General features: G+C 51.4%; 1 protein-coding gene and 1 pseudogene across 1 annotated transcript; both read right to left on the bottom strand.

Moving 5' to 3' along the window:
• Positions 1-5,554: 5,554 nt before the first annotated feature.
• Positions 5,555-13,130, bottom strand: LOC128950340 (keratin, type II cytoskeletal 6A-like). Its single transcript, XM_054295221.1, has 10 exons — positions 13,112-13,130; positions 10,822-11,387; positions 10,048-10,262; positions 8,375-8,435; positions 7,659-7,754; positions 7,262-7,426; positions 6,758-6,883; positions 6,336-6,556; positions 6,006-6,040; positions 5,555-5,841 (listed from the first exon to the last, which is right to left on the bottom strand). The coding sequence occupies exons 2-10, from the start codon at positions 11,383-11,385 to the stop codon at positions 5,555-5,557; spliced, it is 1,770 nt and encodes a 589-aa protein (XP_054151196.1). The 5' UTR covers positions 11,386-11,387; positions 13,112-13,130.
• A 4,149-nt stretch (positions 13,131-17,279) lies between these two features.
• LOC128950332 (keratin, type II cytoskeletal 5-like) lies at positions 17,280-22,654 on the bottom strand (annotated as a pseudogene).
• Between the last annotated feature and the right edge of the window lie 230 nt (positions 22,655-22,884).

Below are 22,884 nucleotides of genomic sequence, written 5' to 3'. Positions count from 1 at the left end.
GATTCCAGTCCCAGGCAGAAAGATCTCCAACTGAAAGAGGGGAAAATTAGGTTGGATATTGGGAAGAAATTCCTTCTCGTGAGGGTGCTGAGGCCATGGCACAGGGTGCCCAGAGAAGCTGTGGCTGCCCCATTGCTGGAAGTGTCCAAGGCCAGACTGGAGCAGGCTGGGATAGTGGAAGTTGTCCCTGCCCATGGCAGGGGTGGGTTGGGGTTTAAAGTCCCTTCCCACCCAAACCTCTCCATGACCATAAGACATTCAAAAGCAGCTGGAAGTTGCCAGCTCATGGTTCCTTTGGGAATACTGTCTCAGCTCTCTCCATCTCCCCTAGCTCTGAGTACCTGAAAGGAGTTTTATTCAAATTTTCATAGTGGAGATCAGCACCAAAGGGCAGATCCTCCCTCCCCAGGGAGAGACACAATGTGGGGAGTCCGAGTGTGCAGGGCAGAGCTCCCCCAGTTCTCCCAGTGGGATGTGTCAGTGCTTTCCTTTTTCCCCTCAGGCTCCCTTTGCATCTGAAACTTGTCTTTTTTTGGCTAAGGAATCCGCCGAGTGCGTTGGAGCCCATGGTTAATAACAGCAGTAATAATGCAGCTCCTCCAAGCAACTGAGAAGGAATTAATTTCTTTCCATTCCATGTTCTGCCAGGGTGGAGGTGATGTGGTCGTCACTCATCCGGAAGGAATTTCAGAGGTAATTACAAAAGGCAGAACTGGGAGCACAAGGAGCTGTAGCTACAGGTTTGGGGTATGGGCTGATGGAAAGGGGGGTCCCCACCCTGCTCTGTTGATGAAACACAGAGTTTCCAGGTAGCTCCTGGGGGTGTGTCTCCCATGCTCCTGCAGCTCCAGACATGGAATGGATTTGCTGCTCTGGTGCAGGGACCTCCTGATACAGAGGCTCCAGGGGATGGTGCTGGAGCTCGCACACTGCTCGGGAGCTTTTCCTCCTGATCCCACCTCAGGAGCCGTGTCTGGGCAGGTCCCTCTGGGCCAGGGTCCCTCTGGTGTGAGAGAGGCTGGGCAGCTCTGGAGCTCCCTTCCCTGCCCCTCCTCGTTTCCTTCCACCGGGATGAGCAGTCACTGCAGGCCCAGAGCAAGAGGCAGGAGAGCACTTTACAAACGCTGTAAACCTGGGAGTAAAGTCTTGGCTGAATTTGCATCTGGCACCATGCTGCTGTCAAGGTAAAAACTTCTCCTTTGAGATTAGGGAGTTCTGCCTGTGTCAGGGCAATAAATGCAACTCCAGCCCCTTTAGTGAGAAATCTGAGCCATTTGCCTGTGGTTTAGTGAGGAGGGATGTCTCCAACAGCTTTTCATCACCTCCTCTCCATCCCTCTACTCTGCTGCTCCTGTCCAGAATCCACCTCAGAATCCTTCATCTTCTCAGGCTGAAATTTTTGGATGTTCCTCTCTGTGTTTTGTTTGCAGAAAACCCTATATTTGTAAAACAAGAGTGTGTCAAAGTACCTTGCATTGGTTCACCTGTGCTACCTAATCTCAGTTTAATTATCAGCAAAGTCAAGGCTGTAATTTAGGTTAATTTCTTAAATTAAAGCCTTTGGGTTAAACTTGGGCTTCCAAGCTAAATTCAAACCCGACTCATTTCGGGCGTAATTTACTATTTCATCTCACGTTAATGAAGACCAGCAAGACTGAGGTTTTTCCACGGGAGACCACTGAACTCACAGCATCTCTGTGCTGTGGGCTGGGCCCTCTGAGACCTCCTGGGTGGGAGGTGAGTGTCCATGAATCCCATTTCCCGAAGGGATGAATTAGGACTAGCTCCTCAGAAGTTTTCCCATAGGTGTTTCCCCGTGCTGGGTCCTTTGAGCCTGTTCCCAGCAGTATCTGGAGGCCAGTCAGCTCCAGCTCCTGGGTGACTTTGAAGTGTAGGTGTGACCTGCTTTCCCCAGATAATTGTTTTCTGTGCCAGCACGGAGACTCTGGGTGCACTCCAGGCTTTGCAGAGAACTTCAGCTCCATCACTGCTGCCTGGGAGGGCTTGTTCTCCCCGGGTCTGCTGCATCTTGAAGGACCCTCAGACTTTTGGAGGGGTCTGGTACCTCCTTTATCCTGTTCTGGTGCCTGGCTAGTGGCCCCTGAAGGAACCTGGATCCTCCACATCTCCTTGTAATGCCTTTGGAGAGTCCCCTGCCCTGGGCTGGGCTGCTGGGGCTGTGACCCCACATGAAAACATGAACTCCAAAGGCTGATGGTGGTCCCAGGGTATTTGTCCTATCCCATCCTTTCTCCTGGCCCTGGGGCACATCTTTTCTCGCAGTAAAGAACACAGAGCCCTGGAAATGGTGTTGCTGGGGAGTCCCACAGTTTTGGCAAGCTCTGTGCACATTCCACGTCCCTCAGCTCCATCCTGCTCCTGGCTTGGCTTTCCTTCTGAAGATCCACAGTGCTGGCGTGGAGTTTGATTTCTCCCTTTTAAAACCAGTCTGGATCAGCACAAGGAGCTGGGAAGACAAACAAGGATTGTCCATGTGTCCTGTAAAGTGGATCCAATCACAGGGAAGCGATCCCAGGGGCCTTGTGTTTATTTACCAAGGGATTTGTTCCATTCCTGGCCTCCAACTGCTTTGGGCAGTGGGATATTGCTCCAACCGAGCAGATGGCAGCTGGGAATATTGTTCCACTCTGGATTTGCTGCACCCTGTGTTGCCTTCCCTGCAGGCATTTCGTGCCTTGTTTCATTTACAGTTTGTGCAAATAAACAATTTGCAAATTAAAATAATTTTCTTTGATGGAAATTCTGCTTTTGAGTCAAAAAGCTGCAAAGTTTCATTTTGGAATTGTTAAGGGGAGTTGGTTCAGTGTTTTGGGACAGAATCATTCCCATAGGAAACGTTGAAATTAAATGCTGGGTTTCAGAAAATGTTTCACCTGATGTTTTGGTGGCAGTTAAAATCACGTGTCACATTTGACTTGAGCGTGTCAAATTTTTCAGGTCTCTGCAAGTCAGGAGGATGGAAGATGAATACATCTTTTTGCGTCTTCTCTGGAAATTCACTCGGAAGATGTGCCGGGATGGGCTCTTAGAACACTTCACTGGAAACAGAAAACACACAGAGCTGCTCAGGGCTTTTTTGGCTGCATCCTCACCCTCAGCGTGCAGCAGAGAGACCCAGCACTGGCTCACAGAGGCTCAGGAGCTGTCCTGGTGCCATGGGCATGGGTAAGGATTTGGCAAAGATGTTTCATGGAGGGTTCATTGGTGGTGGACCCATGTGTTGACATGGCCAACGGTCCAACGTGCAACTTGGGTTAAAAAACAGAAACCATCAGATTTGACATTTTCAATAATAAAACCCAACAAATTGGGCTGCTCTACCTCCAACCACCGCCTCAGCTCTGGGAGCTTGTCCCCATTCCCTCAAATCAGTCTAAGGAACAAGGCCAGATGATTGAAAAGTGGGTAAAACTCTTCAGTTCATGGAGGTCAACCATTCACCCACCATAAAACCTCCTCTGGTGCAAATGGGCTGTCCCAGCTTTCCCAAGACATCATTCCATGACCCTTCCCAGCTGCTGGAGTGGAGCCTCGGGATGTTCATCCCACCATAGGACCACTGGGCGGGACCATCCCTTTCCCTGCTCTGGGTCCCCACCTGCTGGAGATGCTGGGCTGGCTTGGCCAGGACTCTCACACCTGCACCAGGTGATGGATGAGGGGGTCCCATTGGTGTGGGAGCTTGGAGGCTTTTCCCTGGAAAGCTGCTTTGGAATGTTGCACGAGGGGATTTTTCTGGCAGACCCTTCTCCTCTCCAGCCCTGGCTGGAGGTTGCAGGGATTGAGGGATGGCTGGATGGGCACTGACCTTCTCCTTTTGAGACCAGCATTCCCAAAGGGCTCTGGGTCCTTCCTCGTCTGCCCCCCTTCTGCCCTGGCTCTTTCCTTGCCCAAGGTTCTTGTCTTGCTGTTGGGGCTGGATTCCCACCTTGCCTGGTGCTACCCCATTGCTGCCAGGATCCACACCTGGCACTGGCAGGAAGCGGGATCAGGATATGCCTGTGAAGCCACAGGAAGGAGCCTGGGGCTGGTATGAGATCTCAGCTGAAACCCCCCAACCAGGCAGGTCATGGAAACCTCCTGGGCAGCTGGGTGGGAACTGGGAGACTGAAGTGCTGTGGGCACCTTGGCAGACCTTGGGTTCACTCCAAATGAACCTGAGGCCCTGAAACTGCCCTTGCAGAGGAGCAGCCAGGATGTTTCATGGGATATTTGCACATCCCAGAGAAACGTCAGTGTGCAACAGTGTGTGTGTGTGTGTGTGTGTGTGTGTGCAGATTTTGGGTACCTTGCCCTGTGCCTGCCCCTGCAGCTGCTCTTCCCAACCAGGGCAATGCCCACCTGCTCCAAGCCCTTCCTGCTGTGTGCCAGTCTCGCTGCGTCCTTGCCATAGTGCTGATGCCAGAGGTGGGCTCCCCTGATGTACAATTTACTCCTGCTTGTACAAACTAATGGCTGAGCTATGCCCTGCATGAACCAGCCCATGAATCCCAAATAAACCCTTGGGAATCACCTTCCTTTTCCCCACTTCCCTGCACTTCCTTCCTCTTGCAGTGACAGGCAGAAAGGGCAACTTTGCAGGTAACCACTGCAGTGGGCTTCATCCAGCTTTTGGCTCTGTTCTGAGGCAGCTTTTCCTTCCTGTGCCTCAGTTCTCCATCCATGGAATCATGGAATAGCTTGGGTTGGAAAGGACCTTAAAACCCATCCAGTTCCACCCACATGCCATGGGCAGGGGCACCTTCCATAGACCAGGTTGCTCATCTTACCCTCCTTTCTATTTGCCCCGACAGGCAAGTCCTAAAACTTGAGTTTTGTTTCCTCAAGGAGCCAATCCTGTCTCAGGAGCTGTCCTCAGGGTGTCCCCAGTGCAGCAGGGACAGGGCACAGACCAACACCCACAGCAGGAGGAGGGAAGAAAAGCCAAAACCCAGCCGAGTTTAAAAATTACAAATGCTCTTTTATTTGACCTTACAGTAGGTTAGGCAGGGAAGTGAGGATGCTGCAGCCACGAGGACGAGTAGTTAGAAATCTTATACACACAAAGCAAAAACCTTTCCCACAAGTGCCGGAGAAAACAGAAGGGGCTGGAAGAAACCTTGAATTGCAGACAAAGCCTTTGGAGGTTGTAACATGTTTTAGGGGGCAGAGGCTTTTAGAGCCTTTTGGAGATGTTTTCACTGCTGAGGACCTGGGACTGTGGTTCCACAAGGCTGTGATTCACCCTTGGAACGGGATGAATGAAATGGTTGTCCCTGTTCCACAGCGCTTCCATTTCCCTTTGAACGCCTGACTTTGAGCAGAGACCAAGGGCTTGCTGACAGAGGGGCACCACGGGGTCCGTGCCAGCCAGTGACCTGTTACAACCTGAGCTTCAGCCAAAGGCGCTCCAGATTCTCACAGAGGGCTCCTGGTCCCCCCGCTGCCCCAGAGGTGAAGGACGGAGGAAGGAGAGGCTCTAGCGCAGCTATTTACACCACGATCTGCAGGGCAGGAGGCCGGGATCGCTGACGGCCGTGCGTGCTTGCCAGCCTTATCTGATGGTCTTTTTGCTGGTGGTGGTCTTGGACACGATCCTGACGCTGCCTCCCGTGCTGGAGCTGACGCCCCGGCTGCTCCCGGAGCTGAAGGAGCTGCCCCCGCCGTAGCTGAGCCCCCCGCCGAAGCCGCCGCTGCCGCCGAAGCCGCCGCTGCCGCCCCCGAAGCCGCTGCTGCTCATGGTGTAGCTGCCGCCGCCGCCGCCGCCCATGCCGAGCCCCCCGCCCATGCCCAGGCAGCTGCCGCCGCCGTAGCCCATCCCGCTGGAGCTGCTGACCACGGCTGGAAGGAGGCAGGAACAGCCGTGTCAGGGCACAGCCGGGCCCCCGAAGTGGGGAGATCTGCGGTGTCACCCCCGTGGGGAGGGGTGGGTGGGAAGAGGTGGAAGGGACACAAAGAGGTGGAAGGAGGGGGACAGGAAGAGGTGGAAGGGAGGTGGTACTCACAGACACTGACAGCTCCGACTCCTTCTCCAGCCAGCCTGTTGGGAAAGGGAAAAGTGAGCAATAATGACAAAACCTCGTCCGTGGGACCATCTAATTAGGAGTGCATGTCCTTCGGTGGCGTGGGGTATGTCTGTGTCACAGGTGAAAGGTGACAGTGCTCATTTTTATCATTATCAGGCACCAATAGCTGCAGAAACAAAACTCTGCCTACAAAGTTCACAATTTCAACCACCCGTCTGTCTGCCCTGATGCTCCAGCCCCTTGGGAAGAGCTGTTTGACGCCAAGGAGATGGTCCCTGGTCAGCCCACAGCAGGTCCACGTGTCCTCACCTGCTCTCCTCGCCCTCCAGCAGCTTCCTGTAGGTCGCAATCTCGATGTCCAGGGCCAGCTTGACGTTCATGAGCTCCTGGTACTCCCGGAGCTGCCGGGCCAGGTCAGCCTTGGCTTTCTGCAGGGCATCCTCCAGCTCGGTCAGCTTGGCCTTGGCGTCCTTGAGGGCCATCTCCCCGCGCTCCTCAGCCTCAGCAATGGCTGCTTGGAGATTGGCACACTGGGAGGGAGGAGAACAGGCAGTTGTTTCATTTGGGCTCCCCAAACCACTCTCTCTGTTGCTGGGGGGTTGTGGGCAGTGGCTGGTGGCTCCCAGGATGGCACTGAGGGCTCCTGATGGGACCTGGCTCTTCCTGCTGAGCCTGGCCACCATCACCTCCCACCCACCTGCTCCTGCTCTGCAGGACCATCCCTCTCCCACCTGTTTCTTCACACTGTCGATCTCGTTCCGCAGCCTCTGGACCATCCGGTTGATCTCTGAAATCTCAATCTTGGTGTTCCTCAGGTCATCCCCATGTCTCCCAGCAGAGACCTGGAGCTCCTCGTACTGGTGTGGGGAAAGGAGGAGAGCACTGGTGAGCACTTGGAGATCAAGGAAGGGTGAGGGGACTTCAGGGGACAAAGGGCAAGTCTGGTTGAGGCTTAAGGGGACAAGATTCCTCTGAAATCTGCTCATGGAATAATGTCACTTGCCCTTAACTCTCAGTATCTGCTCGGAAGGCAGTGCCTCACAGCACAGGGGACCTAGGTGTTGTCACCTACAAGAACCTGGAAGGGGAAGTGTTTAAGGCCAGTTCTGCCCGTGACTCTGTGAGCCCAAAGTCAAAACTTTTGAACATCTCATCCCTGTCTCCCCTCAGCTGATGGAAAATAATTTCTGATCATTTCTGAGCACGGAAATCAGTCTGTCACCCCAGTGACCCACCTTGTTCTGGTACCAAGCCTCGGCCTCGGCGCGGCTCCGGTTGGCGATGTCCTCGTACTGCGCCTTGACCTCGGCGATGATGCTGTTGAGGTCCAGGTTCCGGTTGTTGTCCATGGAGAGAACCACGGAGGTGTCGGACACTTGCTGCTGCATCTGGGACAGCTCCTGCAGGAGATGCAAAATATTAACTTAATGGTCTGGTGTCCGCGGTGGAAACCACAGAGATGAGGTGATTTGGGAGTCCTCCCTGCTAAGATATTTTCTTGCATTTCCCTTGCTCTGTCTCCATTTTGTAACTTATTTCTGCATTATCATTTCCAAAAGGCTGGGTCCCGTAGAGCCCTGGGTGTGGTACCCACGGGGCAGGAGCTGGGGATGCTCTCCAGGAGCCACTCACCGCCTCATACAGAGCTCTCAGGAAGTTGATTTCCTCTGCCAGCGCATCAGCCTTGCCCTGGAGCTCAACCTTGTTCATGTAGGCACCATCCACATCCTAAAGAGAAGATACCAATGATTTCTGATGAAACCAGAACACAAAGGGGCTTCAGGACACCAGTGGGACTGTGTCTGCTTCAAGGTCTATTATTCACGGAATTGTGGGATCGTGGAATGATTTGGGTTGGAAGGGACCTGAAAGCTCATCCAATTCCCACCCCTGCCATGGGCAGAGACACCTTCCACAGACCATACTGCCTTGGACTCTTCCAAGCATGGGGCAGCCACAGCTTCCTTGGGCAACCTGTGCCACTGCCAGCAGTTCCTTCGGCTCATTTTTGTGTCCCTGTGATCAAGGTATTTTTTTAAATGTAATGTTGGACATTGACTGTGAGCCAGAACCAGGTTCTTGGGCAGAAGGCAAAGCTCTGACTCACAAGGATATGACCAGAGACTGAGTTGAGCTGAGCCACAAGAGAGCAGAAAACAGGGCAGCTCTGTTGGCACAGAGAAGGTTGTGCCCATTCCTGGCCTCAGGAGGACCCAACCCAGGATGTGCTGATCTCCCAGCTTGACCCAGCCATGAGGGTGCAGGACCCCAACTCCCACCAAGTCTTGCTCAAACTCTGCAAGGTGAGTTAATTCCCTTTTCTGGCCCATAATTCCTAACTCAGTCACCTTCTTGAGGACCACGAACTCGTTCTCAGCACCTGTGCGCCGGTTGATCTCATCTTCATATCTGCCGGGATAAAAGAGCCAGGTGGGTTGGATGGAATGAAGAGGTGGGAGCACCTCATTCCCAAATCATCAGTTGTGGCTCATGGATATATTCCCTACTCCCACATGTTTATCCAGAGCAGACGCAGAGCAAATATTACTGTCTTTGAACTGTGGGACTCCATGGTGTGAGTAGTCCCAGCTAAATTAATATATTTTAATCACTGCCCATAAAGTCAAGCTCATACATAAATGTGCAGATTCAGAGCCCGTTCTGGCAGGAAGCAGGAGCAGCCATTCCCAGTGACCTTCGCTCCAAGCAAAGTTATGCAAAAGACTTTCAACAAAGCTGCACTGCAATGCCTACAAATGTATAATAAAGCAATCATTTGGTATTTGATATTATAATAATGCTAATGGCTCTGAAGAACCCACTGCAGCATTTAATTAAAACAAAAAACTCCATGGTTGTGCAAGAGGGGATCATTACAGCTCTGACAGTGGTTCTGTGGAACTTTCTATGGCTCTGAGCAACATTCTCTCATCAGATAATCAGGGCAGGGCTTGGCTAGAAAGCAGACAAAACATGCAGGCTATTGAGGCAAAACCTGGCTTTCAAAGGCAGATTTGTGCCAGTCCTCTCACCAATATTGGCAGAGTTTTCCCTGCAGCCAGATCTGTTAGTGGACAAGGGAAAGGTGGGAACAGGCCAGTGGACTGGGAACAAACTCCAGACTTAAACTGTGTTCTCTTTTCCAAGAGGTAGCTCTAAAATCCAGACTGTAGAATTGATCATTTGGGGCCTAACCAGTATTTTCAAAAATCCTAGAACACATTTCAAGACCTCAAAAGCACCCAAAACCACACCAGCAGCTCCGCCAGTCCCTCCCGTTGGATCTAAGTGTTGTCTTCCCAGCTCCCCTCCCAAAAAAATCTGTCTCTTCCCATGCTTAACTACCTAATATTAACATATTCCATCCCTGCAGGGCGATTCTCAAATTTGCAGCCAGGACTGGCTGAAGAAGGGACATATTGTTCTCAGCCAAATAAAAGTCAATGGCCTCACCTAAAAATCCCCCCCAAAAAATCCCTTCCAGGCAGCAGGTGCTGACTGCTGTGTCCTGAGAATGATCCATCCCCCCTGCACTGGATCCCAGCATGGGGTTAATGCTCTCCCCAGGGAAATTTTTGGCAAAGGGCTGATCATCTTCCAGGTGATGGGAGCTGAGTGAGCCTGAGCACTCCCAGGTCATCTGGGACCTCTAGAAAGGCTGGAATTTCCTTCACAGAATGGGAAATGGGGGATTTTGGAGCTGGAAGTTTATTGGCTACATTTCATTCTGGGTTTGCCTGTCTATTATCCTCACAATTTACTAACTTTTCTGTCTCCTGGTATATTATGTCAGGAGACTCCATGGATCAGACTATGACCTCTGTTGTGCTGGAGCACAGTTCCCCAGGAATTCTGCCCTAAACACTGACCTTGCCTGCGATAAATGTAAAGTAACACGGGATAATTCTGGGAACCCGTTTCACGCTGGGAAGAGGAACCCGGATCAAACACCAGCAGGAATGGGCAACGGCCCAGATTTTCCTGGCTGGGACGACTCGCTCTGCTGAGCAGAATCCCTTACTTGTTCTTGAAGTCTTCCACCATGTCCTGCATGCTGCGGAGCTCGGAGTCCAGCCGGCCCCTCTCTCCCACCAGGCTGTCGAGCTGCCGCCGGAGGTTGTTGATGTAGGCTTCGAAAATGGGCTCCAGGGACTTCCTGGTGACAGTGTGACCCTGCTCTTGGAGGAGGGTCCACTTGGTCTCCAGCACCTTGTTCTGCTGCTCCAAAAAGCGCACCTGGAGAGAAACAAAACCAGGGACACGTGTGGAAAAACCTCCCAACTGCCAGGAAAAGGTGGGATCACCAACAGAAAAGGTCCAGAGATGTTGGGACAATCAGAAGGGAATTATTAGGAGTGTCCCAGTTTGGGGCATTGGATTCTTTAAAGTATTAGAAGCTTCTGGAGATGTTTAGCAAGATTTTTTTCAGGAGTTTTAATCAGGCCAAACACCTGTACTTGCAAGTTTAATGTTTCTCCCCCCAGCAGATGTTCAGCCCACCTTACTGGTTTAAACTGGTTGTATCCCATTGTAGAGGAGAAGAGTCATCCACCCCAGGATTGTTTTTACAGGGAAGAGAGAGAATTACTTTGTCAATAATATAAAGGCGCTGAAAAAAACATCCTTGCTAAGAGAAAACATAAAACAGTTCTTAGTTTTCAGCCAAGCCCGTGTTTTTTGTCGGCTGGGATCGGTCCAGGCAAGTCCCTAAATCCAAATGAAGTTTCTTCCTGAAGGTTTTTTCCCGAGGCAACTGATAGCATGCGTGGCTTGATGGTTCAGACCAAACTCTCACCTTGTCAATGAAGGAGGCAAATTTGTTGTTGAGGGTCTTGATCTGCTCCCTCTCATGCGTTCGCACTTTCTGGATTTCCGGATCGATATCCAGCTTGAGGGGTGCCAGGAGGCTCTGGTTGACAGTCACTTCATGGATGCCACCAGGTGGGCAAACGGGGAACCCGGGGCCACCTCGGCCACCAAATCCGGGCCCTCCCAGCCCAAATCCACTTCCCAGCCCATAGCTACCACCACCACCGGCTCCTCCTAAGCCAAAGCCAGCGCCTGCTCCGCCACCATAGCCAAGACCGAAGCCGTATCCGCCCCCGGCTCCGCTCCGTAGACCTCCACCGACCGAGCTGTAGGAAATTCTTTTGCTTCCACCCAAGTTATAGAGACTTCTGCTGCCGAAGCCACCGCCAGCTCCAAAGCCTCCTCCACCTCCAGCTCTTCCTCCTCCAACTCTGGAGACAGACACAGAGCTAAAACTGCTTCTGGTCCCACCACCTCCTACGATAGCAGAGCCTGAGCTAAAGCCCCTCATGCCCCCTCCAGTAGATGATCTGAAAGAAATACGGCTCATGGCTGGTTCAGTTGGGAAGACAAAGAGTAGGAGAGAGGAAAACAAAAAAAGGCTGCGCAGCAGGAAAAGAGCAGAGGGCAATGGAGACAGAAACCCCTGTAATGGGAGAGCTTGGGAGCCTCCTCTTTTATCTGCTTGGAAAACTTGGCACGGGAATTCAGAACTTGACGTGCCTTGCAGCAACTTGCCTTGTCAAACACACCTCGGCTACGGCGAGGCGCTGAAAAATGCATTGTTTGCAGGCAGGAAAGTAACGGCGAGAGGGAGCTCCCCCCTCCACCAAAGCTGCCGCTCTGAGTCATGGAATTAGCATTGAATGGGACGAGGTCTGCGCTCAGGGCAGGATGCAACATGATTCCCGAGACCCTGGGAGCTGCTTTCCCTCAGGCGAGACAACGACTCGCTCGCTTGAGCAAAGCCAAGATTTTGCAAGTCGCATTTTCAGGTTTAGCACGTTGCATAGGCAAGAAAAAAAGGGGCTTTTCCAAGATTTCCAGCTCTACAACTGGCCATGCGTGTCCTGTTGTCGACTTGGGAAAGTTGGGTCTGAAGGTGGTTTTAATGATCACTGCTGACCTTGTGGTTTTTTAACATTCAAGTTTGATTTTTTTTTTTTCTGGATCCAAATGGTCATGGGCTTGAGGAGAGGAGCTGAATGGAAGTTGTGTCATGGCAGTATTTCCTGGGATCTTTCCAAAAATCATCTGCCTCACTCCGGGGGAGAACTGAGGAATTAATCAACACAATTTTGAAAGACAGCTAGTAAATGCTTTTTCCAAAATCGTGTCAAAATAGATTAAATAGTACTTTCCTTAATATAGACTTATAAAATACTACTAAAAATCTGCTCAAAATTATTGTGGTTCTATAGTACCTCCTTGTCAGGCTCAGGGTTCAAAAGCTCCGTCTGAAGTGGTATTTTTATCACTTTTTCTGCCTCCCTCCGCTCCCCTCCTTATATTTATCCAACAGTCTCCACGTCATTGCTGGCTCTAAAAGATGTTCTGTGGAGGGGAATTCACCCACTTTCTTCCCCAGCCCCACCTTCACTCCACTGAGATCACACACTTGGAAAAACTTTCTAAAATAGCTTTTGCCTCTTGATGTTGCTACTGGGTGAACCCTTGTGCAGGAGTTTCAACCCCCGCAAATGAGTCTGGGTTGTGTAAAGTCTTGAGAGCCAGGGATCCTTCTCTTGTGCCCATGGAGAGCTGGACATGAGATACAGGAGAGGAAATCCCCTCATTCCCACTCAAAATACATCCCCAAATACTTTAGTGTACTGGATTCTGCCCACTGGCCAAGGCTGCCCACCTTGGCCAGGTGAAGTAATAGTGAAAGACAGAGAGATGAGATCCTGAGCAGCTCAACCAAAAAAAATTCCCAAATTCATCTACGTGAGCAAAAAGTGCAGGAGCTCAATCCAAAAGGAGGAGTTTAAGCGGATCGGCTGCGTCTCAGAGCTTGTTTGTGTTGATGCGTTTCCAACCGCTGCTTTTTTTCTGTCTGGGAACTTGAAAGAGCCTGAGCAGGAGGAGTTTGGTTTGGTTTGGTTTGGTTTGGTTGGGTTGGGTTTGCTTTGGTTGGGTTTTGTCTCCTCGCAATCAGAAAGCAGCAGCGCTCCCAACTCCCATCTCTTTGGAGCGCTCTCGATTCCGATAGTGAGTCACTGCAGACGCGATGGGAGCCGAGCCCCAATGGGCTGATCCAAAATCCCTCCCGTGACTGGGAGGCAGCTGGACTGTAGCAAGGGGGTGCTCTCACCCCGGGAGTGGAGATGTGGGAATATCCTGCTGGAAACGCAGCGTTTTGCTGGGAAAACTTCACCCCTCACTCCACCCAAACCCAGCGGCTCCCGGTTTCACAGCGGCAACAACCTCAGCCATGAGACCTCTGGGTGCTGAAAATAATGCAGTGTTACTGAAAATAGATGAACTCTGCTCCAAGCATGGCAGATCCATGGAGATTTGCTTTCCTATGCCTGCCCATGTGAACTGGCACAACTGTGCCAGGAGCCTGCGGATGGGGGCCAGGCACGGAACTTGCCTTTGACTCCCAAATTGCTTATGCAAAGTCACACCTGGGAACAGGAGCACAGGTTTTAATTAAAACAGAGGGAAAGGATTCATGTGGAAGGGAATCATTACTTCCCCAGCTCTTCTAGGAAAGCCTGTTGCTGCAGACAATGGCAATTAAGTTGACTATTACAAAGGATTTGGAAGAGCAAAGCAAAGGATGGCTTAGGCACCAAAACACGGAAAATTCTTATGGAACCCCTCGGTCCCTCACACTTTCCTTTCTCGTTTTGTGACACTCACATGCAGTGATGTCCCACTGAAGGTGCTCAGGGCTGCAGGGGGGCTGTGCTGTCCTCTCAGGTGGGACAGTTCCCTGTGGAGAGGCAGGACATGTCACGGGGGGTTGTCTGGGGGGTGAGGGCACTGCAGAGAAAGGGGAGGAGGAACAGGGCTCCTGTCTGCCTCTGAGCTCTGATTTGCTCTTTTTTTTCAGAAGGGACTATAAAAAAAGATGTTAAAAACTCTCCTTTGTTAAGGTTGGCTTGTCAAGAGCTGTGTTAAATCCTCGCACCCAACCTGTGCAATTTGGCGAGGTCAGAAATCGAGGTGACTCAGAGTTTATTTTTAACCTTCACTGGTTTTTTGGCCTGTCTGCAACATCCTCTGGACAGCAGAGACTGAGGAGTCTTGGTGGATGACAGGCAAGGATGACATGAGCCAGCAATGCTCATGATCAGAAGGAATGGAATTCCCAATGGAATCCTGGGATGCCTCAGGAAAATCATGGCCAGTGGGTCAGGGAGGGGATCCTGCCCCTCTGCTTGGCCCTGGTGGGGCCACGTCTGGAGTTCTGTGTTCTGCTCTGGACTCTGCAGCTCCAGAAGGACAAGGAACTCCTGGAGAGGGTCCAGTGGAAGCCAAAAAGGTGATGAGAGGTCTGGAGCATCTCTTTGATGAGGCAAAATGGCAGGAGCTGGGCGTGGTCAGTCTGGAGAAGAGGAGGCTGAGAGGGGATCCCAACAATCATAAGAATACCCAAATATCCATTAAAATATCTCATTTGAGAGGGTTTCTCATCAATCCATGTGAACATCTCCAAGGGGTGGAAAGAGGATGGTGTCAGACTGTTCAGTGGTGCCCAGCGACAGGACAAGGATCCCAGAATCCCCGAGGTGGGAAAAGACCTCTAGGGTCATCAAATCCCATCTGTGCCCAATCCCCACCTCATCACCAGCCCAGAGCACTGCGTGCCACATCCAGTCATCCCCTGGACACCTTTGGGAATGGCAATTCTACCACCTCCCTGGGCAGCGAGGAATCATGGCCATAAACCAGAACACAAGAAATCCCACCCCAACGTGAAGAAGAACTTCTTTCCATGGAGGTGGCAGAGTCCTGGAAGGGCTGCCCTGGCAGGGCATGGATTGTCCCTCTCTGGAGACATTCCAAGCCCACCTGGACGCCCTCCACTGTCACCTGCTCCAGGTATCTGTGCCTTGGCAGGGGGTTGGACTGTGTGAGCTCCAGAGGGCCCTTCCAACCCCAACTATTCTGGGGTTCTGGGACTCTGAGTCTGGTTTTGTCCCTGGATTTAATCTTTCACTGAGGCTCCTTTGATTTCCTGGGCAAAGGGGATGAGATGTTGCTGCGTTTTGGTGCACCTGGGTTTGAGCAAGGTTTTGCTGAAGCATCTCCTTTGAACTTGCCAGGACACGCTGGCATGTCTGCTCCTGCTCCTTCCCCTGCTCCTGCTCCTTCCCAAGATCTGCCCGGAGTTATGCAGGGCCAGGATGTTGCAAGGTCAGGGCAGAGCAAATCATCTGAACCTTTGTAATTCAGTAAGGGCTTTGCAATAATGTTTGGCTGAGGGCTTTTTCTCCACTTTGTTTTATTCTCCTTTTGCAATGACTGACTGAAATATCTGCATCAGTCGTGGTGTTGTGCTGCAGCACCCATCCCCATCCCAGATCTTCCAGATAAGGCCTCCCCAAGAGCCCTGCAGACACTTGGGCTTGCCCTGGCTTTTTAAGAAAGGAAAAATTGAATCCTGAGGTTTTGCCTGGATGCCCCAAACCCTCCCTTCCAAGGAAGAAAATATTTTGGATTAACCCAAGTAAGTTAATAAATGAATGGTGATTAATTATCTTGTCACTTATGGATAAAACTCCACCCTCTTTCTCTTCCTCCTCTTCCTCCCCCAGTTTTCTCCAATTCTTGAATTTATTTTGGGACAACCAATTTCAAGATTTTCATGATAATTTAATCAGAATTTCAAAGCTTTTCCCTGGAAGTAAAGAAAACATGCCTTCAGCTCATTCTGATGAAGGTTGGAAATACTTTCTATTGCTGGTTCTGGTTTAGAATAAAAAGATAAATAAAAAAACCAAATAAATTACAATCTGGTTTTATTGGACACGTTCCAAACAGAGAGAGGAAGGGAAACACGGAGTCGCGTCACTACTATGGAAGTATAAAAAGCTGCAATTTTCTTTTTTAATGGTGCTTTCCAAAAAAAAAAAGACAGAGTGGAAGGCTAGAGGGGTAAATTCCACCAGAAAAGGGGAAAATAGATTTGGGATGCTGGAGTTCCTTTGGGATCCCTGTTTCCCACACACTGGGCTGGAACCGGCTGCACTTCCCAGTTTCCCAAAGGTCTTTCTTGTGGCAGAGGAACCCACACAGAGAAGAGATGCTGGAATTCCCCCAGGAGCTGTGGACACGGCCCTTCAGGCAGCTTTTCCTGCGTGATTTTCGCAATCTCAGACTTTTCCCACCTGCTGTGACCAAGGCCACGGGGAAAGACAGCAAGACTTGGATGCTGGAGGATTTGGGAATTTTTGAAGACATTCCAGCAACACCTTGCATGGGACAGGACAGAAACCCCATTTAACAGCAAGCACTGCTCTTGCTTTAGAAGAACTCATTGTGTCAGACATTATTTAGAATTTTTAAATCCTATAATTTAGAAAACAAGCCCTTTTTCATAGGTTCTGGATCAATCACTGGTCAATCCTCTGACAAAAACCACCCCCAAAGTTACATGTAAGGGCCACTGTGGGCAAACTCATTTAAGAAGAGAAAGGGCAGGAAGGGGAGAGTGATTTGGGAAAAGCTTTTTGATAAGGTTGTGGCACACTGAATTCTCATTTGTGGGTGGAGGGATCTCAGGCTGCTACTCCAACATTAGTGCTCCAAATCCCTGGTCAGGCTCAAGTGCCTGAGCTGACTCAGCAGCAAAACTTCACAATATCTGGAAGAATCATATCTTTCAAAACTTGCCTGTGAATGGAGGAAAGAGGGATTTTCCATCTCACCAGAGTGACTCAGATTGAAGAAAATTTTAAGAGGGACATTACAAGCCACTGCCTGGGATCTTTGGGTAGCCTCCAGGGGTATTTCTAGACAGCAGAAAAATAACCCAGAGCTCTGATGCAGACGAGCTTGTCTTGTGAAGGAGTGAGTTGGGCTCATTCCAGCAGTGAAGGCAAAGCAGGGTGAGCTAAACACACATTCCCAGCCCATGCCTGGGCTTCTGGGATGAAGAAGCCAGAACTGAGCTAAAACTTTCCCTGCTGTTTGCTCTGTTTCAGCTGATGGCTGTGGGTGGCCACAATCACAAGTTGTTTGGCCTTATTAAACACAAATGGAAAACCAAACCAATTCCCCATTCAGAACAATCACTTAGGCCCATGTTTTCCTTTAACTCCTGTTCCAGGGACTTGGAGAGCTCTGATTTCTGTGTGTTCCACTGCTTTTCTTGACCCAAGATCCAAATGTGTGGGAGCTACAGAGCAGGAGCAGGGCAGGGGCAGCTGGAAGGGTGGAGGTGGGGGAGAACGGTGGGCAGGAGGAACAGAGGAGGGTCTGGGCTTGGCTTTACTCAGGCTCTGTGGCATTCTTCAGGCTCTGGCTTTTTATGCTCTTTTTGCTGGAGGAGGTTTTGGAGACGATTTTCACACCTGGGTTGGTGCCTTTTGCACTTCCAGAGCTGAAATTCCCTCCACTGGTGCTCAGGGCGCTGCTGCCACCCCCGGCATGGCTGTAGCTGCCAGCAGTGCCCAGACCACTCCCTCCTCCAAATCCACCTCCAAGACCACCTCCAGCCCCAAGTCCGAGTCCTCCTCCACTTCCAAAACTGTAGCTTCCTCCTCCTCCTCCTCCTCCTCCGCCGCCAGCTCCAAGACCGAAACTGCTCCCGCCGCCTCCTCCAAGGCCAAAACCATTTCCAACACCTCCTCCGAGACCAAAGCTGCTTCCACCACCTCCTCCAAGGCCAAAACCACTTCCGCCGCCTCCTCCACTCAGGCTCAGTCCACCAAATCCTCCTCCTAAGCCAGCTCCACCAGAAATGCCGGAGGTGGAGCTGATGACCGCTGCAAGGAAAAGCAATCAGAGGGTTGGACATCTGCTTGGCAGCCATGGAATCATGGGATGGGCTGGGCCAGAAGGGGCCATAAAAGTCATCCCATCCCTGCCCCTGTCATGTGCAGGGACTCCTTCCATTATCCCAGGTTGCTCCCCCACACCCCTCCAACCTGGCCTTGGACACTTCCAGGGAAGGGGCAGCTTCTCTGGGAAGTCACCCAGTTCCAGGAAGCACCACCATCAGGGCTTTGACCCACAGGACTTGAACCCAACTTCCGTCCCCTGCACAAGCCCATAATGACAGGGGAGGGCTCCAAAAGTCTTATGTGGGGCAAAATTTCCCTTTCCCCACGGTTTCTCCCAGGCCTTGCTCCCAAAGCCAGACTTTGGGATCCAGAACTGTGATACTTACAGTAGCTGATGGGGTTCAGTCCCTCCCCACTGAGCCTGTTGGGGGATTAGAGAAGATTAGAGCAAAATTATGGATACAGGCAGAGGAACCGATCTCTGATGGGAAAAGTGACAGTCACTATTATCCCCACAAGGATTTTGCTCCCACCTGCTCTCCTCGCCCTCCAGCAGCTTCCTGTAGGTCGCAATCTCGATGTCCAGGGCCAGCTTGACGTTCATGAGCTCCTGGTACTCCCGGAGCTGCCGGGCCATGTCAGCCTTGGCTTTCTGCAGGGCGTCTTCCAGGTCAATCATCTTTGCCTTGGCGTCCTTGAGGGCCATCTCCCCGCGCTCCTCTGAGTCTCCAATGGCCGTCTGCAGGGTGGCACACTGCAAGGGATGGGGGGTCTTGGAAAGCTGCTCTTCGCTTTGGGTGAGAGTCACCCAAGGAAGAAACCCATTCTGGCTGTGGTGTTCTTGGAAAATGTTCCAGCTGAGCTAACATGGCTGGAGTTGAAATGCCAGGCTGGCAAGAACAACTCAATAGTTAAATTTTACAGAGTGAAGCCCTTTTCAGGCGGGAATTCAACACCTTTAACGAGCCTGGAAAAGTCCCTGATCAGCAAACCTGAGTTGTGGTGTTGAGGGACAACAGAATGGGGCTCTGCTGGCTCCTTTTGCCATTCCTACCTGGTTCCTCGTGTTCTCTATCTCAGAGCGGATCCTCTGGATGAGCCGGTTGAGCTCTGAGATTTCACCCTTCGTGTTGCGCAGGTCATCACCGTGTTTCCCAGCCGTGGCCTGCAGCTCCTCAAACTGAGGTGAGAAGGAAGATGTAACCTGAATCATCTGAGGAGTCTGGCTGGAGGAGACAAGGCTCAAACAGCCCCTCTTAGGGGCAGCAGGGATTTCGTGTGGCAATGATGGGTCAGCTCACCTTGGTTTGGTACCAAGCCTCGGCCTCGGCGCGGCTCCGGTTGGCAATGTCCTCGTACTGAGCTTTGACTTCGGCAATGATGCTGCTCAGGTCCAGGTCCCGGTTGTTGTCCATGGACAGGATGACAGCAGTGTCGGACACTTGGGCGCTGAGCTGGGCCAGCTCCTGTGGGAAGCACATGGGAGCTGCACTTACCTCTCCCAACCCTCAGAGTGGTGGCATTCCCCAGCCAAGGACAACGGCAGGGCAGGAATCAGGGATTTGTCCATACCGCCTCGTAGAGGGCTCGAAGGAAGTTGAGTTCATCACTCAGGGCGTCCACCTTGGCCTCCAGTTCCACCTTGTTCATGTAAGCAGCATCCACGTCCTGGAAAAGAGCAGCTGTGGGGACACCTGTGGCACCTGGATCCTCTTCTCAGCCAGGAAGAAATTCCTAGCCACAGTCAAGAAACTGCCAAGCCTGGAGACAAGGCTGCCCCTTTCCCTGCTGCCTGGTAGAGAAGCTGTGCTTGGCACATCCCACTGGAAGAGCACCAAGACGGCATCTCTTGCCCCATAAAAGTGCTGTGTGTAATTTGGAAGTGGATAAGGAGGGAGGTCCTGGCTCTTTGGCCTTGGTACCTGGTATTGCCAGGCATGACTGACCCCCTTTGTCCCTACATGGTCTGTTTTGCACCTCTGTGTGTGGTGGGACCAGAGTGGGAAGAGATTTTGCTTCCTTCCTACAAGCCACTCCATTCCTTTCCCGCAATACCATGAACAAATGGTGAATTAAAACCCTTCTAAAGGATGAGGATGCAGCTCCATGAGATGTCCCATCCCTCAGGATATTCCCAGTTTGTGCAACGGTTGGGGCTGGCTCAGCATCTGCAGCACCTCCTGTTTCACCCACCTTCTTGAGCACCACAAATTCGTTCTCTGCTGCCGTGCGCCGGTTGATTTCCTCTTCATATCTACAGAAATAAGGGGAAAGAGGTGCTGGATCAGACCTCAAGAAGCAGAACAGGTGTCCAGGTAGGACTGCAAAGTGATCTGGACTGGGGATGGCATCTCCAAATCAACCTCCTGGGAACTGTCCAGCTCCAATGTGTGAGATTCCCCTTTCTCAGAAGGCTGAAAGGATATTTTTTACTTAATGCAGATGTAACAAGGAAGGTAAATCTGGTTTAGAGCCATCCCAAGGTGCTGTGTCCTGGCTGAATCTCCATTTTTTGATGGGAAAAATGTCGATGACCCTTTTTGGTGCTGTTGAGGAAAATGAGTCCTGCAGGGAGAGATAGGGGGTATTGGAGGTGATTAGAGATGTTCTATGTTATGGGTTGGAGCACAAACTGGAGAATTTTTTCCCCTTTCCTAGAGAAATTTCCATTAATACTTCAGTCTGGATGTTTGACTTTCAGAAATTGAAATTTTTGGCATGAATCATAAAATCATGGAATTACAGAATCATAGAACCATAGAATCAGCTGAGTTGGAAGGGACCCATGAGGATCCTTGAGTCCAACTCCTGGCCCTGCACAGGACACCCCACCAACCCCACCCCGTGCCTGAGAGCATTGTCCAAACCCTTCTGGAGCTCTGGTGGCCATGGGACCGTGACCATCCCCTGGGGAGCCTGTTCAGTGCCTGGCTACCCTCTGGGTGCAAACTCCCGCTGCTCAATGCTCAGCTGAACCATTTACAGCCCGTTTCACACTCACTTGTTTTTGAAGTCCTCCACGAGGTCCTGCATGTTCTTCAGTTCCCCGTCCATGCGTCCCCGCTCATTGAGCAGGTTGGCCAGCTGCCGCCGCAGGTTGTTGATGTAGGCCTCGAACAGCGGGTCCAGGTTGCTCTTGCCAGAATTGTTTTTTTGGCCCTGCTCCTGCAGAAGGGTCCATTTGGTCTCCAGCACCTTGTTCTGCTGCTCCAGGAAGCGAACCTGAGCATTGGGAGGCAGAAGAGGCTTAGGCAGAAGATACCTGTGAGCTGACAGCCAATATTCAACGCTGGCAGTGATGCATGGCAGGAGCCAAGGGAGTCCCGAACTAAGAGTTTCCAAACTGAGAATATCCTCTAGATTATCCAGGGCTATGTTAGCCCAACCTGTAGCTGAGCAAATCCACCCTTAGTGGACAATTCTCTTCAGAGGCAATTTGGTTTAGGAAGCCAACAAGCAATGGTAAGAAAATTTGGGTTCAGGTCTTTCTTCATCAGACAGTGAAGTTCTTCTTTCACACCCTCTGGGTTTTCTTTCTTTGTAAGATACATATCTTTCTTCATTAAAGCCAAGGTCTGAGTACTAATGCTAAAATTGCTTAATTGCCCTTCCTTTCGCTCACACTTACAACATATTTATCCAATTAAAAGCTGAGGAAGGACTTGAGTGGTTGAGTCAATTGAGTCAATACAAAAAGGATTTTATCTTGCAGGCAATAAACAACAAAGAGTGAGACATCTGCTGTGACTGCCCAGAGAGTGAGTGGTGTTGAGCCACTAGACCTCGACCCAAAAGTGACTTATGCCATTTCAACTAATCTGTGTTGTTTCTCAGGCACAAAACCTGGATCTAATCCCATTACTACAATTTTCTTGTCTTATTTTCTGCCCTGTCAATGTTCAGAAGGACATTATTGTTAACCAAGACATGCAGGGAGGAAATGTGTGAAAGACTGTAGATTTCTAAAGTGCTATTTTGGTGCCTACTAGATCCCCACTCCCCCTCTACCACAGATCCACAGCACCCAACAAGTCTCACCTTGTCAATGAAAGAAGCAAATTTGTTGTTGAGGGTCTTGATCTGCTCCTTCTCATCTTTCCGCACCTGTTGGATGTTTGGATCTATCTCCAGGTTCAGCGGTGCCAGGAGGCTCTGGTTTACAGTCACTTCTTGGATTGTACCCACTCCAGGTGGGCCCCCAGAAAACCCCGGGGGGTTCCTTCCTGCAGGGAATCCTCCCAATCCTCCCAGCCCCCCCAGTCCACCAAAGCCAAACCCTCCCCCACCTCCATGGCCACCACCATAGCCAAGCCCCCCAGCACCTCCACCAAAGCCAAGTCCACCACCTCCACCACCAAGCCCCAACCCAAGGCCACCACCAGCCCCACCACCACCAAACCCACCTCCTCCACCACCAAGCCCCAGGCCAAACCCACCCCCACCTCCCAGGCCAGAGCCACCAGCAGCTCCACTTCCAAAAGCAGCTCGGAAGCTGCTTCCAACCCCGATGGAAATCCTCTTGCTACCACCAAGGTTGTAGAGGCTCCTGCTGCCAAAACCTCCACCACCGCCAAAACTGCCGCCACCACCTCCTCCAACGAGCTTCCCAAAGCCTCCTCCTCCTCCTCCTCCTCCTCCTCGTGCCACAGACACAGAGCTGAAGCCAGCCCTGTTGCTGCTTGGAATTATGGCCGAGGCAGCGCTGTAGGATCGGCCTCCCCCTCCTGCCCTCATGCTGAGCGCCCGGTTCATCGCGGCGGCACAGAAGGGCCCCACACAGCCAGAGAGACTCTGCAGCTCTCTGGGGAAAGGCAATCAGGGTGCCCCTTTTATCCCCCGGGGATCTGGGCTTGGCTGCATGGAAGTCCAGCGATCAATTTAGTGCCTTCATGGTTTTGACGTGCCAGGAGGCAGCTGTCTCCCTGAGACTTGTTAAACCCTGATTGCACCCAAACACGCCTCCTGGGGCTGGATCTGCTCAGCTGGAAGAGTTATCTAACACCCAGATTTCTATCTCCTCACAGAGATGGGTTATTGCATTTTGTATTATTTTGCTTAACCCTGGAGGTGTCCAAGGCCAGGTTGTGAGA

This window comes from Melozone crissalis, unplaced genomic scaffold (assembly GCF_028551555.1).
Source record: "Melozone crissalis strain CALT ecotype California unplaced genomic scaffold, PUWL_Pcris_2 ptg000537l_1, whole genome shotgun sequence".
In the NCBI taxonomy this organism is placed as follows: domain Eukaryota; kingdom Metazoa; phylum Chordata; class Aves; order Passeriformes; family Passerellidae; genus Melozone; species Melozone crissalis.
Note: the sequence above shows the minus strand (reverse complement) of the source record. Positions and strands in the feature narration are given on the sequence as shown.

Excerpts from the sequence above, each read along its gene's own strand:
- LOC128950340 (XM_054295221.1), bottom strand. The coding sequence starts at position 11,385 with ATGAGCCGTATTTCTTTCAGATCATCTACTGGAGGGGGCATGAGGGGC. Across the intron at positions 7,755-8,374 it reads AGTTCGTGGTCCTCAAGAAG|GATGTGGATGGTGCCTACAT; the intron begins GTGACTGAGTTA and ends TCTTCTCTTTAG. Across the intron at positions 6,557-6,757 it reads TCGACAGTGTGAAGAAACAG|TGTGCCAATCTCCAAGCAGC; the intron begins GTGGGAGAGGGA and ends CCTCCCTCCCAG.